Source organism: Staurois parvus, unplaced genomic scaffold, assembly GCF_062004578.1.
Source record: "Staurois parvus isolate SC_StPar_1 unplaced genomic scaffold, SC_StPar_1.0 ptg000146l, whole genome shotgun sequence".
Lineage (NCBI taxonomy): Eukaryota > Metazoa > Chordata > Amphibia > Anura > Ranidae > Staurois > Staurois parvus.
The window spans coordinates 913,742-933,791 of record NW_028317942.1 but is presented as its reverse complement, the minus strand read 5'-3'; the positions used below and the strand labels follow the sequence as shown (position 1 = coordinate 933,791).

The following is a 20,050-nucleotide window of genomic DNA, read 5'->3' as shown; positions in this document are numbered from 1 at the left end:
GTTTATTTCATCTAGTTTTGTAACCTTGGTCTTTCTTTCAACACTGTTCTGCATTGTTGGATTCTGCCTTGTTTTTTTATTTTGCTGATTCCTATACTCTGCCATGCCAAATTATTTGCTGATATTGCCATGTATTGCTTTTAAACCTTCAATAAAACAATCCTGTTTGGTAAAAAAAAAAGAATGCACAATTTTGATTGTAACGTCACCAGATAACATGGAGTGTTTAAAATAGTAAGCATGTAAGTGACAATTGATCACTCATTAAGGTGGGGGCTAAGCATACAGAATGTGTGGAATGACAGAATGCAGTGCATATAAAAAAAACAGCTAAGGGTAACATATACTGTATAGTAAATAAAAATTACAGTGTGTTTTAGTGTATAGTTAGTGTATATTAGGACTAGGTCTGTAATTGTTTAGAATGTGAGATTGTTTATTCAGACCTGGTGCTGATTAGGGATGCGTTTTGGGTTTGGGTTGAATAAACGTTTGACCCAAACATAGCCTGTTTCCAGTTCAGCCAACAGGTGAACAAACTTACCAAATTTGGCCAGTTTACACATCCACACCCCTTACAGATGTTTGCCTGTCATTTTGTGGTGGTAGCACTACCACAGCAAATTGACAAATCCCTGGTATGGTGTAGGAGATGCACATTCACTTTCCCCCTGTCCTGATCACCGAGGCTCCCTAGGCTGCATGCCTGGGTAAGGCTCTTTTTATTTTTAGAGGGATCTAAAAATAAATAAAAAAAAAAAGTACACATCCAAAATACATGATACCAGGAAAAATATATATATATAGCTGAAAGGCATCTCCAAAGAATGTAATCAAAAGCATGGAGTTTTTTCCCATGTCATCCTTGCAATTGTTGTTTGGAGGATAAACTCACCCTGTATAGTATTTCTTTAAAAGTTTTTTGCATTTGTACATGTCATCCATGGCAATGCCTAGCTCCCCATTCCTTTTATGATAATTTATTTCCAATTAGCTTTGAAAATGAGCAGAAATTATTATCCAGGATAACCACTTTAGACTTTAATGGGGTTCAGTTTTAGATTTAAAATTTTCAGGCTGCACACAGGGTTAACACGGGGGGCACGCTGGACACCTTAGCTGCCATTGTGCTACATGCTGTGTGTCCAGTGCGCTCCCGTACCTTTAAAGAGGGGTGGGTTCCCTCAGATCCACCTTCCCTTGGTCTATTCATTAAATACATGTGCCTCTGCTATGGGGGCTCTTAAAATTTGTAGAGTTAGGAACTACAAAATACTGGTTTGCCGTCCCAAGGCTCTGTAGCTTAATCATGTATTTGCAAATGTGTGCTAACTAAACCCCTGTTTTTAATGCATACTGCTAGACAAGTAATTTGGTTTCTTTGCAGAGTGGCTGGCAAGTGTGAGCTGGGAATTTTTCTTTTTTTGTTGTTTGACATGTGTTGCCCATCCATGTGTTCCTTCCTGTGAAGGCCAGTTATAGACTGGGGCAGTGGCCGTTTTTTGTACTGTTAAACAAATCCCCCACTAACCAAACCTAGACATTCATTTATCCCTACTCAGTCAGGAAGCAAAGAGCTTCTGCTGCACGCTTATCCTCAAAAAACAAATAATGCTTTGTGACACCAGAATTATGAGTTCACCGTGACTAATTGAGTAATGGTAATATAAAAATGTTCATAAAAATGATAAAAAGAAAATATAAAACTTTTGGGAATTTAGATGTCTTCTAAGAGGTCACAAAATACCTTTCAATTTTTATTTTATTTCTTTATGGTTTTGGCATTGCCTTTTCTTATTTGCACTATTTATTCAGTGTATCTAGATACCTAACCACACTGTTTGTGTGAGTAATATTCCATCGTTTCTGTGGCTGGATCACTTCAATTCAATTTTCACTTTAAATGGCTAAATATTTTGCTTTGGTGATATGATTTGTAAATGGTGCATCAAATCCATAATATGTATAAATGCTTAAATTAATTTGAATCTGAAGGATTAAAGAGCCATTAGCATACTAAGATGATTTTAGCAAAATGGCATTGAATACATAAATGGTGTGAAGTATTTAATGCCATTTCAAGCAGAAATATTTTCCTGCAGGGATATTAAGGGTGTTTTAGTGCTTTCTAATTTCTGTTGATTAGACACAATAGAGTTTTTCTCTCCCAAGTGACCTTATCCTTATACTGACTTTTCACATCAACTGCAAGAAAAAATGTTCTCAATTATGGCCAACACAAATAAGTAATTGATGTTACAAGTTACTGAGCAACATTCCAAAGTCAATATACAGTATGACCTCCACTGTCAATGTATCTTGATAGAACTAAAATAAAATCAATGAAGGTATGAATTAAAGTGCTTTATCTTCCAAGCCTCAATCATATTTTTTCTTTTATTTATTGTGAAGTCCTCCTTTCTTTTCTATTGTATTATAGCACACTGGTTGCATCTAAAGCTACAATCCCAAGAAGAATGTTCTTTTCTCAGTGAATTTTCCACTACAGTGCACAGTTCAGACACAAATGCATCACCTTAGCCATGCTGCACAAATCAAAAATTCAACTGCATTCTACAATATCATGTATAATAATAATAATAATATGAAAAGTGGGGAACCAAGAACAAGTAATGTGATTTAAAATGCAAAGATTATTTCTGATGGGTTGCTTTGAATCACTGCACTTTACAAATAATTTTAGTATAGTAAATTCAGAGTACATACATAAGAGCTAAAAGTAATCTGCCATGTTATCACAAATTTCTATGGTCAATGGTCTTTGGAGCCCAGTGTGACACCAAAATACTCAACTCAATTTAGAGTGTAATGCACACTATATTGCTACAAGTGTTGGGACACCTGCCTTTACACGCACATGAACTTTAATGACATCCCAGGTTTAGTCCGTTGGGTTCAATAGACATCCCAGGTTTAGTCCGTTGGGTTCAATATTGAGTTGGCCAACCCTTTGCAGCTATAACAGCTTCAACTCTTCTGGGAAGGCTGTCCACAAGGTTTAGGAGTGTGTCTATGGGAATGTTTGACCATTCTTCCAGAAGCGCATTTGTGAGGTCAAGCACTGATGTCGGACGAGAAAGCCTGACTTGCAGTCTCCGCTCTAATTCATCCCAAAGGCATTCTATCAAGTTGAGGTCAGGGCAGTCATGTTCCTCCACCCCAAACTCGCTCATCCATGTCTTTGTGGACCTTGCCTTGTGCACTGTTGCACACTCATGTTGGAACAGGAAGGGGCCATCCACAAACTGTTCCCATAATGTTGGGAGCATGAAATTATCCAAATGTCTTGGTATGCTGATGCCTTAGGAGTTCCCTTCCCTGGAATTAAGGGGTCAATCCCAACCCCTGAAAAACAACCCCACAACATAATCCCCCCTCCACCAAACTTTACACTTGGCACAAAGCAGTCAGGCAAGTACCATTCTGCTGGCAACCGCCAAACCCAAACCCATGCATCGGATTGCCAGACAGGGAAGCATGATTTTTCACTCCAGAGAACATGTCTACACTGCTTTAGAGTCCAGTGGTGGCTTGCTTTACACCACTGCATCCAATGCTTTGCATTGCACTTGGTGATGTAAGGCCTGGATGCAATTGCTTGACCATGGAAACCCATTCCAAGAAGCTCTCTATGCACTGTTGTTGCTCTAATCTGAATGCCACATGAAGTTTGGAGGTCTGTAGCTATTGACTCTGCAGACAGTTGGTGACTGTTGTGCACTGTGCGCTTCAGCATGCACTGACCCCACTTTGTCATTTTACATGGCCTACCACTTTGTGGCTGAGTCACTGTTGTTCCCAGTTGCTTCCACTTTGTTATAATACCACTAACAATTGACCGTGGAATACTTAGTAGCAAGAACATTTCACGGATGGACTTATTGCACAGGTGGCAACCTATTACAGTATCACACTGGAATTCACTGAGCGTAACCCATTCTTTCACAAATGTTTGTAGAAGCAGTCTGCATGCCTAGGTGCTTGATTTTATACACCTGTGGCCATGGAGATGATTGGAACACCTGAATCTAATGATTTGGAGGGGTGTCCCAATACTTTTGGCAATATAATGTGTCTTTGCCTTGTGCAAAAAATGCTTAAATATGTTGGATTAAAAATAGAAAGTTTACATTTATGGTTCTATCAGCTTACATTGTAAGCCTAGATTAAAAGATCTCATATTCATTTAATTGGCTTTTCCTCTAAAGTTCAAAAATCAGGTTGTTTATGTGATAAACTGAAACCTATAACTCTTTGCAAAAGGTTTTTGATGCACAAATTCTACAACATGTGCTGCAGTTATTATTGAATCTGCAAATTTACATCAACCTTTATTATTGAATCTGCAAATTTACATCAACCTTAATGAATAAAGATTGTATTTAATAGTGTATATAACACTTCTGCAAAGAAGACATGGGAAGGGGACACTATCAGTGCCAACTTACATTTTTATGGTTTATAAAAAGGTTTTCAATCCTTTCAAAGTATTCTAAAACCCTATCATGGAAAATGGTCAGCTGAAATGTTCTGCTTGCATCATTAACATAACAGCATTACCAAATATGACTGAAAACAGTAAATTAGCTAATCTCATCCCATGCTTTAAGACTAAAACTGTATGATTTCCAAATGAAAGCCAATAATCTTGGATTCTCAAAGAATTACTTTCATGTCATATCAGGCAAAGGTATTGTGTCTCCTATCAGCCATCCTGTTTCCTACAGATTAGTTGCTATCGGTAACACACTCCGTAATTGTTTGCATTGCCTTTCAAACTATATTTATTCAGCAAAGACAAAACCTTTAACTAACAGCTATTTTGTTTATAAAAGACATATCCGCTGACAGTTTGGCATTTAAGATTATATACATATGATTCACACAAATTAAGGGTCATTTTTTTACACTAAGCTCAGACTCTGTGATTTTATGCATGATTAAATAGTAATTAAGCTGTAATGAAAAATATGTAGCTTGATTACAATTAATATAATTGCACAAGTCAGTTTGTATCTTCATTTTCTACATGCTGTGCTGAATTGGAATGACAATCCTTTAACTGCTTCATAAATGGATACACCGCATGGATGACACCAATAAAGATGGGAAGTGAAGGGACAAAAAAGTTTGCAAATTGAACTAAAGCTCCAAAAAAAAAAAAAAGGTTGCTTTTGACAGACATCATGAATATTTATTCCCCACCTTGCATTTTAAATGGATATAGAGATAGACCTAGAAAAAATATGTTTGGCATTTCAACTCATTTGAAAGGAAAATCTATATGCATTTGTGTGCTTTATGTAGATGAAAACAGTCGGGGGTAAAGAATATACACAGGAACATTTCCATGCAACGTAGATAGTGAATCATGTTAAATTTATAATGCATCCTGTTATACCCACTTGAAAACTGTATGGAAAAACCAGACTTGCTGATGAAAAAATCACTATCAAACTGTAAAGTCAAAGAGTTGAATGTGCTATGAATGTCCTCGGGGAGAGAAGAACCACTCCACTCTTTCAGAAGAACATCACTGTCTACAGGTCCATCCCATACCTTGAGGATATCATGTGCGACTTCGGTGTCAAAAACTATAAAGTGAAGGCTGAAAAAAAAAAGACAGTATATATAATGTTTAGCCTTGTAAATACTAAAATATGCATTGTTCTGTCTCTGGAAATATAATGTTAAACTAGAAAGCATTGAAGAGAAAACAGAAACTATGACTTGTGCCTTCTGTGTGGATCTAAATTTAGGATTTTGATAAACATCAACTCATACATATGCCACATTATATACTTTACAGTCCAAGTTAAATCACAGAAATCAATATGCAATCACATAAACATTGTATTCACAAATCTGTTTTCATTGCCTTACCTATACTTTCTTGTTACAACAGATGTGCAGGATATCTAAAAATGACCGTGCAGTCCAATAGTCACCAGATTTAGACCTGGTGCTCTCAGTAATAAGAAATCATTAAAAGACCTGATCTAACACATCTCCTCTTCCTGTGCAATTGAAATCTGTATAAGGACCTTTTTGATGAGAGGTGTGGCTTTGATTTGATCAGTATAGAGCATCAATATTTATTTATTATTTATTTTATCACCACATGTTTTTTTAATTTGTCATGATATAAATGAAAAAAGACCAAACATTTTGAAAAAAAAGATATTTTCTGCTTTCGGTTATACAAAATATCAAATAAACTCAAAGTTAGTCATAAATTTCGGCCAAAATGTATTCTGCTACATGTCTTCGGTAAACAAAAACCCAATATATATATATTGGAATTTACGCAGCTTTTACTTTTTGACTCTCTGACTCATCACGTTTCTTGAGATGCTAAAATGCCAGGGCATTACAAACCCCCCCCTCCCCCCAATAACCCCTTTTAGGAAAGTAGACATCCAAAGGAATTTGCTGAGAGGCAAGTTGTACATTTTTGGAAAATGACAATTTTTTTTTCTTACACAAAGTTGCCACGTAAATTATATATGGCTCACACATGCCATGGGTATATGTGGAATAACACCCCAAAACACATTCTGCTACTTCTCCCTTCTCTAAAGGGATACCACAAGTGAGAGACTTTTGGCAGCCTAGCCACATAGGCCCCCAAAATCCAATGGCCACCTTCAGGCTTTCAAAGGGCACACTTCCTCATATCACTTCCTCACTACTTATCACAGTTTTGTAGGCCCTAAAATGCTAGGATAGTAAAAATACCCCCTCAAATGTCCCCTTTTTGGAAAGTAGACACCCAAAAGAATTTGATAAGATGCATGATGAGCACTGTGAGTATTTTGCAGGTATTATTTTTGTCACAGGGTTTAGAAAAAGAAAAAAAGAAAAGAATACATATTCGTTTTCTTTCTTCATTTTCCAAAAACTTGTGGCAACAATTGAGATCTGCAAAATATTCCTCATTACCCTTAGCAAATACCTTGGAGTGTCTGCTTTCTAAAAAAGGGTTCATTTTTAGGGGTACTTCTACTATCTTGGCATTTCAGGGCCAACATTAGAAGCTTATGCCATACATCACCCACTTGAAGACAAAGCCTTTTCTGACACTTTTGTGTTTATAATAAACCATTCTTTTTTGCTAGAAATTTACTTTGAACCTCCAAACATTATATATATTTTAATGCAGAGGCCCTAGAAAATAAAACAGTGGGTGTTGACATTTTTTATGTCACACAATATTTGTGCAGTAATTTTTCAAATGCTAATCTTTTGGAAAAAATATACAAAATGCACAAAAACACACACACCACTTTATATTTACACAGGAGGTCTAGTGACAGAATGACTGCCCTTGACCATGCTCATGCATGGTGCAATCTCTGTTTACCGGACTGACTCTTACGTTCGCCTTTGCGATCTGTCCCTTTCTTTTTTGGGTCATTTTTATTGTGATCACAGAGAATGTAACTATCCCCTGTGATAGCACTGGGCAGTGACAGGCACTCTTTTCTCAGAAAGCTGGGGTCTATTGCTTTCTCAATTTAAAAATGTCACGGTTTATATTTGGCGAAACTGAAATGCTTGTAGCTTCCAGTTTCTTAGATTATAGAGAAATAGAAAGCGACATAAGGGTACATCTCCTTGCCCAGATCAACTGCTCGCCCACTGCGGAGGAGCGGGGAGAGGCAAGTAGTTACAAAAACATATTTAATTATTAAAATTCTCTCAATAGTTTTTTTTTTTTTTTACATTATTTTAATTTTTTTAAACACTTTAATCAGAGTAGTGCAATGTTACCAGAGTACCATCTTACAGCTCCGGAGGGGGGGGGGGGTTATCAGGGGTTCACTTTGCATTGCAGGAGTAATAAAGATTATTGCAATGCAATGCAATGCTTGCTTTAAACTGTTATGAATGAGTTAAGTCCATGACGTCTCAAAATAATAGTGATTTGTGCTTGGCTCCACCTGGTCACATGGTACAGGGAGCTGTGATTGGTCCCATGTACCATGTGAGAGTTGTGGGCCAATCACAGCTCACCAAGAAGAGAAGTAAAGCTGCTTTGATTCAGATTGATTCATAACAGCTTTGCTAACATCGTGATCGTGTGACCGCATAGCCATCACATGATCACCCGGTCCCATTCACTGGGATCTTCATTTTGCTGAGTCCATCATGCTGCACCCCCTTGTGTTAGGACAGGCAGAGCGATGTACCAGTATATCGCTTTGCCTATGGTTGCCACCTATCTGCAGTGCATTACGGGCAGGTGGTCTTATCAGCGTACCCTATGCGTTACGTCATATCACGTGACCTGGCTCTGAACCCAGAAGTGTTGTAATACACACTGCTACCACACTGCTACACTATATCAGGCTGCAAACTGGAAATGCATGTGACACCATTTTGGAAAAGGGAGTTCTGCATACTTCTCACAGCAAGCACTGTATAGTGAGTTTTTTAACCCTGTAGTGTCCCAGGAGGACACATTTTAATGTGAGTAGAACTAAATTGTTTTGATAAAAGCTGTTTTTAGTGGCAATACTACACTATATTGAGCCTTTTTTCACATGGATGTGGAGAGATCTGGAGCTGTTTAAAGGTGCTGGCTAATGGTGGTGAAGATCTGTGTACCATTAAACCCTCCCGGGTCAAAGGGAAAGGCGCAGTTTGACCTGTCATTACGGGTCAAACTTGGAGGTGAGCGCAATAGAGTGTTGGAGGTGGATGAGCACTAAGGGGTGACACAGGAGCACCATACATGCTTATACAGTAGTTGTTATGATCCGCCAGGTGGGGCCTCAGGCTGCCAACTGACAGACCTACCCAGAGCGTGGGGTCTAAGCCCGGGCTGTGCTTTCACCAGGGCCCCTGATGGTGGGGATGGACTTGTAACAGTCCCGGGCCAGGTCACGACCTCTGAGCAGGCCCACCAGTGGCTGAGGAAGCCTCCGGGGACGTATGCAGGTACCGGGAGAGCCAGATGTAAAGAGGATGGCGGCCCCAGCAGGGTGGTAACGGATCGTGGTCACGAGGGGGTAAGCGGGGTACCGAATCGGCGGGCAAAGAGTAGTCAGGTCACACGCAGGATCAGCAGGGTAAGTCAGTCCGTAGAATGGTCAGGCAAGCTGGGGGTCAGAATAGGAGAAGGCAGAGTAGTCAGGGCAATCCAGGTCAATCACAGGAGAAGGTAGCATAGTCAGGGTCAATCAGGGTCACTAGAACAGATGCAGGAACTCAGGATCACAGATAGACCTTGCAGCAATCTGTGACAGTGCAGGGCATCTTTAAATAGTGCGCCCTGCACTGTCATTGGCCAGCTAGGACGCGCCCCCGGCTGTCATTGGACGCCTGAGGCGCGCCCGCGGTTCCTACTGCGCATGCGCAGCGTCCTGTCAGCCGCGGCTCGCCGGGACCTAGTGCCTGTGTCCTGGCATGATCTGCCGCCAGTGCGCATGCACGGAGGGAGATGCCGCGATCCCTGATTCCAGAGCCGCGATCCCTGAAAGTAGTGTGTTACACTGGTCCAGTTGAAGTACAGAGGATTTAAAGGAACGGTTCACCATTTTTTGAGACCATTTTCAGAAAACACTTGTTGCCTCTATAGGATATATACCACACAACACTTGTTGTGATCTATAGGATATATACCACACAAGTCCACGTGATGATATTTAAGATTTGGTATAGCATACATTGATTTTAACAAGCACAGTTTTCTGTTTTTTCACTATTTATATATGCACATATTCAATTGTTAGCATCATTTATGTATATATTGCTGTGCTGCATTTCTCCATTTTTATTTACGTTTTTACATGTGGGAACACATTATATGCTAGCCACACAATTTGTTTAGGAGGTTCATTGTGCTGAGGGTTTTCTACACACACCAATAAAATGTGTTAACCCAAACAAACTCCAATCATATGAATGTATCATATACAATTGTGTAAAATAGTTTTCCTAATATAAAAAATGGCTCACTGTGGTATATATACAGTACTGTGCAAAAGTTTTAAGCAGGTGTGAAAAAATGCTGTAAATTAAGAAGGCATGCAGAAATAGCAGTGTTGGTAGTTTATTTTTATCAATTACCAAAATGGAAAGTAAATAAACATAAGAGAAATCCAAATCAAATCAATATTTGGTGTGACCACCCTTTGCCTTCAAAACAGCATCAATTCTTCTAGGTACACTTGCACATGGTTTTTGAAGAGACTCAGTAGGTAGGTTGTTCCAAACATCTTTCAGAACTAACCACAGATCTTTTGTGGTTGTAGGCTGTTTCAAACCCTTCTGTCTCTTCATGTTGAAAGACTCGATGTTGAGATCAGGGCTCTGTGGGGGACAAACTATCACCTCAAGTACTCCTTGTTCTTTACACTGAAGATAGTTCTTAATGACATTGGCTGTATGTTTGGGGTCATTGTCCTGCTGCAGAATTAATTTGGGGTCAATCACACACCTCGCTGTTGATATGGCATGATGGCTCAGTATCTTCCTGTGTTTCTCTGCATTGAAGGCACCATTGATCCTGACCAAATCTCCAACTAATTGAAGAAATTTAACCAAACATGCACCATGCTTCACTGTTGAATGCAGATACTCATTGTTCTGCTCTCCAGCCCTTTGAAAAACAAACTGCCTCCTCCTAAAGCCAATTTTTTATATTTTGACTCACCAGTACAGAGCACCTGCTTCCATTTTTCTGCACTCCAGTTCTTATGTTTTTGAACATAGTTGAGTCACTTAGCCTTGTTTCCACATCCAATACATGAAAACACATGAAAAGGGAGGTCAGCAAACGAATGGTGATTTAGATTTCTCTTGTGTTCATTTAATTTAGCAATTTACAGTATTTTTCACACCTGCCTACAACTTTTGCACAGTACTGTACTTTAGTTTAAATATGTATATGTTTCATTCAGAATAAAGTGTTTCTTAACTACTACGTCAGCATTGGGCATATAGTTGAGGACGTGCGTGCGCACGGCTGGAGTCTACATGCTGATGTCACACCACCATTTCCGAAGTCCTGATCGGTGGCCATCTTAGTATGTATGGCTGTGACTGTTTGTTTTCTTTTTTCCACATGGAAGATATTTTATGTTGCTTTTAATGTAACTATTTTAAAACCATTAAATACTACACTGTATATGATCCTCTGGGCTCTGTGTGGTGAGCATTTTTCTCTAGGCTCCTGGTCACATTGATAATGATATTAAAGAGTGAGAAACTGAGGTTTCCCATTGGTTGAGTGCATGGTGGAGGAGGACCTTGCACAGGAGAGGAGCACTATTTGGGATTCAGCACTATTTGGAATTGTTTGGAGAGATTTCATATAGGACTATCACTAGAAGGACTTTTTATACTATTGCACTTGGCACTTTGAAGAGCAGCATTGACATATTAATATTGATGCTCTTTCACTAGGAGTTTCATTCATGTTATTACACTTGGCACTTTAAAGAGTACCTTTTACATATTCATTTGCAATATTGTATTCATTTATTTTGGTAATTACATGTTGTGCATAATTTTGGATATATGCTTTATGCTCTGCATCACTTTGATATACAGTATATGTATTTATACTTTAGTATGTCACTTCCTTTTTAGTGCAAGGAGCTCCAGCTCTCTAGCACTCACCATTTACTTTTGATTACTTGTTTTTATCTACTTTTGTGTGGTATATGCAGGGGTGGACTGACAACTCATGGGGCCCCCGGGCAATTGGGGATCATGGGGCCCCTGTGTCCTTTCCCACACTCAAAACACACCCAAAAAAGCCTATAACAGATACCAGGGGCATTTTATGGGGCCCTCTACTGACCCCCGGGCTCTCGGGCAGTGCCCGAGTGCTCGAATGGTCAGTCCGCCCCTGGGTATATGACTAATTATTAGGGAGAATGCTGTATATATATTTTTTTTCTATAATTTGAAGTGTTATCGATCTGCCAGGACAGCAATTAAAGTGAAGTCAAAAGGTGTCTCATGAGATTTGGAGTGATATTTGGTGCTATCACTACTGTGCTGCTCAATGTTTTCTTTGCTAGGGGCATTAGTGCCTCTACTAAAATGGCTGCACAAACAGAGATCGGTGAAGAAAAGGAAAACCGCAAGCAAAACTGGTGACTAATTTACCCTTTTGCATGCCTTTTGTGGGCAAAGCTTCTAGAGTTCAGTTTCTCTTTAGTCTTTGTGATTTTTTAATATGGATGTAATTGCTCCTGCCTATTGCTTCCCTGGACGTTAATGTAATGATGCTACATAATCATCACAGGGAGTTAAATCTAAAAGGCAATTATTGTAATTGTGAAGTATCTTTTTAAAATAAGACAATACATGCAAGTATACTCATACAATAACTATTGATAGATGACATTTCCCATAACTATTTGTTTACTCACAACTGGAATAGCCATATATTTTCAATTTAAAAAATTGAGAGGACCATTTATAAAGCTTTTTATATCAGAACCAAAATGCTAAGGGTGTTCTGGAAAGATCAGTGTGCAGATGTGCATAGAGATCAGTTTCCAATGCAATTTATAAAACATATTGCTTATAGTAGCAGAAATATTCCTTAAGTCAAATTTTAGATTTCATATCTGTACAAGATAACATTTTTCTTAATGATGCCCCCTTATGTGAGCAGGAAAAAAAACTATTCTAAAGACAGAAATGTAGTTACTGTATATTTTATTTTATCGCTGTCAGTAGCACTGTCATTTGTTATGTGCCATTTGTATGGTGCACACTTGGAATGCATCACACCACTCTTTGACTCACTAATTGAAACACTTGTTGCTGAAGACTCACAGATATTGATTAAAATGTTATATAATTCTTGCGATGGTAAGATTTTATTGAAATATATACTCGTCTATTTAATAATAATTACTAATAAAAAAAAATACTGCCACAAACATTAACACAGCAGGTTTTGTCCATCCTGTAACATAGTTTTAGTGCCCACTGATCTTGTACATAGATCTGTAATCTTTTCAGCACCTCTTACAAGCTAAGCTGTGTGGAAAAAGTGGCAGTTGCAGGACTGGGTGGTTGCTTACATATTTTATTCACATTTCCTAAACCTTTTTTCCAAAGGAAAAAAAAAAACAGTTGCCCAGCGACATAACTAGAACCTTCAGGGCCACGGTGCAAGAAACATTAAAGGGCTCCCTGTCCATCAGCCGTGGCCCTTCCTTTTAAGCCTGGGGCCCTTCCCATTGATCCTGGTTCCCTTTATTCCTTAAGTCCTCCTTCACTTTCCCCAAATACCCCTCCCAGCACAATCACTCCTTCTTCCCCACCCCAGCACTTATCTCCACCACCCTCAATTCCCCCTCCCATCACAAATCCTCTTTCCCCCCAATCACCTCTCCCAGAATAAATTCTCTTCCACCCCCAAAATCCCCCTCCCAGCACAACCCCCATTCCAGTACAAATTCTCCCCTATTCAATTTCTCTTTGCTACTTCCCCCAGCACAAATCCTCCTTCCCCCAAATCTCCCTCCCAGCACAATTCCTCCAACCACTTCTAGCACAAATCCTCTCTCCCAAATGCACAGCCTCCCCTCCATCCCAGAAGAAATCCTCTCCACACCCCTAATCCACTCCAGCACAAAATCTTTTAACCCACAAATCCCCCCTGCCCCATCTAAATCCTCACGAGCACAAATCCTGTTTCCCCCGAATACCTACCTACCAATTACAGGAAGTAGAAAAATTGCAGATCTACTGGAAGAGTCATCTGGTAATAAACATGTTACAGGGGAACTCAGAAAAACAAAAACTAGCATTTGACTGCATCTTATATGTCATGTTGCTCATAGTTCCACTTTAACCACTAGGCAACCGTGCTATAGCCAAATGATGGCTATAGCACGCTTGTCCAGTTCTGGGAGGGCGTCATATGATGTCCTCCCAGAACGCACCCTCCTACGTGCCCCCTGTGGTGCACACAGTGGATCACGTGATGTGGTAAAAGGCTAGTCACAGCGACATTTTACCACGTGATCAGCTGTGTCCAATGACACAGCAGACCATCGGATAAATACAGTTACCGGTTATTGGCTGCACTTTCCTCACGCTGTCACAATGTGAGGAAAATGCTGCTGATAACCGGTAATTGGCAGAGAACAGATCCGCACGGATCATCAGGGCACTAATTATCAGTACCCTGATGATCAGTGCCACCTAGCAGTGCCACCCACCTGTGCCTATTAGTGTCACCCACCAGTGCCCAGCAGAGCCCCCCCATCAGTGCCACTCATCAGTGCTGCCCATCAGTGCCGCCCGCAGTGCCCATCAGTGCTACCTATCAGTGTCCATCAATGCTGCATATCAGTGCAGCAGCATCAGTACCACCTATCAGTGCCACCTATCAGTTCCCATCAGTGCTGCTTATCTGTGCTACCTCATCAGTGCTGCCTATCCATGCCACCTCATCAGTGCCCATCAGTGGTTCCTATCAGTGCCCATCAGTGCAGCCTTATAATCACACATAAGTGAAGGAGAAAAATTACCTGTTTGGAAAATGTTATAGTAGAAACAAAGAAAAATGTTTTTTTCAAAATGTTTTGCTCTTTTTTTGTTTATAGTGCAAAAAATAAAACAACCAGTGGTGATTAAATACCACCAAAAGAAAGCTCAATTTGTGAGACAAAAATGATAAAATTTTTGTATGGGTACAATGTTGCATGACCGCACAATTGTCATTCAAAGTGCGACAACACTGAAAGCTGAAAATTGGCCTGGGCAGGAAGGTAGTATAAGTGCCCAGTAGGCTAGTGGTAAAGGCCAACGTAAAAGACAGCAAATACACACATGCTTGCTAGCAAACAGTATATATGTTTAATTTACTAATACTAAACACATGTACCTTAGGTCACCTGTTATTGGTTTATATGATATCTAATAAAGACATTATTGTTTTGTAACTTTACGACAGCATTAGAAACATTTATTTTTAAGACATGTGGAGAAAGGATAGGACATCTGTCAGTTTTCTATCCCTTTTATTGTTAATTGTGACCCTGCTGAAAGATTTTCCCTCACTCTCTGACTCAAGAACCACCATACCATGGACATAATGGGCACATGGACATCACTAAAAGCTGCCAAAGGTTCTAACCTTTCGCAAATATACCAAAACAACTAAAGTGTTTTCAGATTACTTTTATGGAAAAATTTAAGCTGAAGTGTGATCTTCTTATATTTTGTCTTCTCTGGTTCCTCTTTTCCCCCTCATCAACTATCTAATGAAATTCTAAAAGAAAACCTTTTAATTGTTATTACCTTATGTTAGACCAAGTGAAATCATCACTAAGTCTCTGGGCTTCTCTATGCAATGTAGATGTCTATGGCTGGTGTGAGGAGACAGCAGGGTGCTGTACATAGCTTTTCAAAAACATCCCAGCATCCTGCATTATGACTCCCCTGAAGGGCCTTAACTCTGAATGAGATTTATCAAAATGCCATGATAGGTGATAATCAATCTGGAGTGGGCAATGCTAGGCAGGCTGATTTTGCATGGTAATGCCTATATGTGATGCTGAGCCTCCATGAGTGAAAGAACTGAAATGCAATGAGTGAAAGAGGTGGATTAGGGGACAGAAAGGCTAGGGAGGAAAGATTTTGCTGAACTTTTCCCAGCCAGAAAATGAGGGAGGCTTTATCTAGCTTGCTAAAGCTTCTAATGCATACTGTATAAGACTCGCAGTGTGCAGTGAAATTAGAGCAACTTTAAAGCAACTTCAGTACAAGAGAGGAGCCTGTACAACTGTGCAGGACTAAAGGTAAGGATGGAGTTCATCTTTTGAGCTTAACTATAAGATTTAACCCACCAGAAGATTTACTCCTCTTCTTAACCAGGCCATGCTACTTTAACTGACTATTGCACTGTCATTCAACACTATACCCAAATGAAATGTATGTCCTTTTTCCCACAAATACAGCTTTCTTTTGGTGGTATTTGATCACCTCTGCAGTTTTTACTTTTGTGTTACAAACAAAAAAAGACTGACAATTTTGAAAAAAATCCAATATTTTTTATTTTCTACTATAAACATATCCAATAAAAAATGTAAAAAATCTAATTTCTTTACAAATTTAGGCCAAAATGTATTCTGCTACATATTTTTGGTTAAAAAAACCCCAATAATCGTATATTAATTTGTTTGTGCAAAAGTTAGAACATCTACAAACTATGGGAAATATACTGGAATTAAAAAAAAATGTTATACTAGTAATGGCAGCGATCAGCAACTTATAGTGGGACTTTGATATTGCGGTGGACAGTTTTACACTGACACTTTGTGGGAACCAGTGACTCTAATACAGTGATAAGTGCTAAAAATATGTTCTGATTACTGTACTATTACCATTGGTTGGGAAGGGGTTAACATCTACGGTAATCAAAGGGTTAAATGTGTGCCTAGCTATGTGCTTGGTGTACATTAGGTGGTGCTGGAACAAGAGATAGATCGTGTTCCCAGCTCTGCAGGGAAACATGATCGATCACTTTCACCTGTCACAACAGAGCTGTGCCTCTTTAAACATAGGTACAGCTCTGTTCTTCCTCCCTGCCCAATGATCTGCGAGTGCCGGCAAACATCCGTTTACCGGGACTTGCAGATCGGCTTCTGCTGTGACAGTTCACAGCAGCAGCGATCCGCCAGCGGTGTGTGCGCGCCCCCCCCCGTGGGACTGAAGTGAAAAATTATGTATATACTGTACATGATTTTGCACAGGAGAGCCACCGCTTTGTAGTAGTAAAACTGCTATAGGGCAGGGGTAAAGAGGTTAATAAACTTTAAATAGTTCACTTGGACCAAGCTGGTCAAAACAAACTATTTCCTTCACTAACAAATGCTGCAACTGTCAGTACTGTAAGAACTGTATGTAAGTTACATACAGTATACTGGACTTTGTTCTGGCAGCAGGATTGGAACTTCCCATCTTCCTCCTAGAACAAAATAGAGTTAGGCAGGAGCTGCTCAGCCATTCAAAGAAATCTTTGTGATTAAATGAATGAATACACAGCCTCCTCTGATTGGCTGAGGAGGTCATGATGTCATCTATCTTCATTCCCACCTCAGCCAATCAGAGAAAAACGTGTAATAATTCATAAAATATAAAGCAGCACTCAGCCTGATTTAATTATGTTCAGGGAGAGGGACATGAAGTGTCCATCCCTCTGCCAGAACACAGCCCTGTATACTGTACGTAGTTGATGGAAATAGCTAGTAAATAGGATTAGTGAAGGAAATCGTTTGCTTGGACCAGCTTGGCTCAAACAATTAGGCTTTAATACTTGATGTGTCAGAAATTATCAGTGGTGACTGTTCCTGTATAATATGTCTATTTGATATAGCTTACCTAATAGTTTTCCCTGGATCTGCTTCAAGAATCCAAGTGCAGTGTAGATTATTTTCATATGGTGATGGATAACCTGGAGACAGAATGCGCCCTGATGCAACAGCATAAATCCGACCTCCACATTCAGCTGCAAAAATAACACATGCATTAAAATTTTTGTTTACTTCAAATCTAATCTAACAAAATAATTTAACTGCTATGTTCTTAAAAGTATTTTTTTTATTTTGAACCAATTAACAAACAATCCAATGTTTAGGAGTTCAGGCATGTCATGTACAGTACATACATAAGCAAACGAGGTTGATTTACTAAAGAAGTACATTGAGATTAATTTATGAAAGGAATAAGGACTGTTTACCCAGCAATGTGACTCTGCACTTCACTTACCAAATCATCAATTTATATGCAAGTCAATATCTTTTTTTCAAAATTTCCTTATGTAGGGTATTCAAAGTAAAAAGTCTCACTTTAAGTTTTTCATTTAAGTGAACATTCACTTTGAATCCTGAACATATACTGTCTCAAGTATATATTAATGTTGTTAAGTGAAGGTTCAGAGCATTCACTGTAAAGTGCATATGGGATAAGTAAATATTGTGTTCACCTCAATCATTCAATCACATGCTATCAAAAATCTTAATTTTCCTTGGGCATGATTGCCTTATTTAGAGTATATATCTTTACTTTATTCATTTAGCTAAGAGAGCATTTACATTGCAAAGTAAACCTTCTGTGTTTGTTAGGCAAATACATTTATTTGTATTACAAAAGGCCTAAAAAACTGAGTATTATTTGTAAAATATAGGAACTTTTTTGTGTTACCAGTGCATGTTGGTAAAGGCTTGTTCCACACTCTCCGATCTCCACTGAGACAAGTCAGTATGCTGCTTCCATGCATCGTGTAACCTGGGTTACAACTATACATAATAGTTGTATCAGCAAAGTGACCCTCATCACGAATCTTGTAACCATAGTTTGGTATTCCTGGATCCTCACATTTTATTAAATCAAAACCTGTAAACAAACAAAGCACATGTATAATTATATGAAGCAACCAAATACATTTTTATAGTTTTATATATTTTTAAAATACCTTTCTTTTTATATTGGATAAAAAAAAACATGTTAGGACTTTAGAAACAAAATGTGCATAAAACTGCACACAGTAAATATATTTGAAGTAATTAAAGGATAAGTTCACCTTTGGGAACATGTTACACATTCTACCTGTTTTTAGGATGGAACATGTACCATGTTCCCATGGCTGCAGCTGCATGCAATATCCCCCCTCCCTCTGACAGATAATACGGGGAGAAGTTCCCCCGTACTATCTGTCAGATTTGAAAACAGTGTGTGAACGAAATGTAGGTCCCAACAGCCTTAGTGGCTGTCGGATTGTAGTTTTCAGTGAACAACCACGGCCCTCTGGAGCGGCGTGGCAGCTTCCTTTCAGTATATCTGCTTGCTTGTACATCCCGTATGGCAGGCAGATATTCTGACAGGTCTGCAGGAGACCTGCATGGCATCAGCAATCTACTGATCGCTGATGCAATGCTTTCCATGCTCCTTTGGACAAAAATAATAAATGTACATTTTTTTACCTGCAAAAAAAATGTGCATTTATTATTTTTGTCCACAAGGGAACTTATCTTTTAACCTAAAAGATTGCAGCCTTTTCCTTGCACAGACTAGATGGATGCAGGTTTGTTATATCTGTTGAATACAAAATCTAATTTATACCCTATATTTTATGTTTTATAGCAAAAAGTAAAAATATTGTTTGTTATTTTTGGTAAATACCAGCAAAAGAAATCTCTATTTGTGTGAAAAAAAGAATATAAATTATATGTGTACAGTGTTGCATGACTGTGCAATTGCCAGTTAAAGTAGTGCAGCGCTGTACAGCAAAAAATTACCTGGTTATGAAGAGGGGTGAATCTTCTGGAGGGCCAGTGGTCAATTGCTGTTATTTAAAAAAAATTTCTACATGTAAAAAGTATAAACTATATTTTTTTTCTTGTTTAAAATGACGTCAACATTATGATTCTGTGGGTCCTTAGGCCCCTTTCACATGGGCATTCCGTATGTCCATTTTTCATCTGCGTTTACAGAAGTATTTTTATGGACATCCATTAAAAATCCATTAATCTCTGCATCTGTTAATATGTTTTTTTTAACAGAAGGAAACCCTATTTTTCTTCCATAAAAAAAAGGAATGTGCGAAAAACGGATGTAAACATAAAAAAATGAACAAAAAAACTGATGAAAAATGGATGTAAACAGACAGAAGCATATTTTATAACAAGACTAATCTTTCTTTCTACTATCCAGGTTACTCAGCAAGTGTGGGGGCAGGGACAGCAGGGCAGAAGGACAAGATGTATTACACATGCCTGGTGTACTTTGATGAAGTTTTTATGGAGAGAGTTCACTTTGCAAAGAATACTCAGAAAACCCTGCATTTTTGCTTTCACATAATTGGATGAAGGAAGTTAGCATAGATTTACCTCATTCACTAAGCTGAGGGAAAATTCCCTTGCAAGGTGAAAACTCCAGTCTATTTCCCTTTAACTTTATGCCACTTTTCACATGATCATCATTGCATTCTTATCGATTGTTTACATATACAGAAATAAAAAAAAGTGCATTTTTATAATATACCAGA

General features: G+C 38.8%; 1 protein-coding gene across 1 annotated transcript in view; it reads right to left on the bottom strand.

Moving 5' to 3' along the window:
* The window catches only part of LOC149464866 (CUB and sushi domain-containing protein 1-like), a 1,089,704-nt gene that overhangs the window by 159,344 nt on the left and 910,310 nt on the right, over positions 1 to 20,050 (bottom strand). Inside the window, exons 26-28 of the mRNA XM_089673951.1 lie at positions 18,208 to 18,399; positions 17,386 to 17,512; positions 5,427 to 5,629 (exon numbers count right to left, since the gene is read on the bottom strand). Of these exons, the coding sequence (XP_089530077.1) occupies positions 5,427 to 5,629; positions 17,386 to 17,512; positions 18,208 to 18,399 (522 nt within the window). The remainder of the gene's footprint in view (positions 1 to 5,426; positions 5,630 to 17,385; positions 17,513 to 18,207; positions 18,400 to 20,050) is intronic.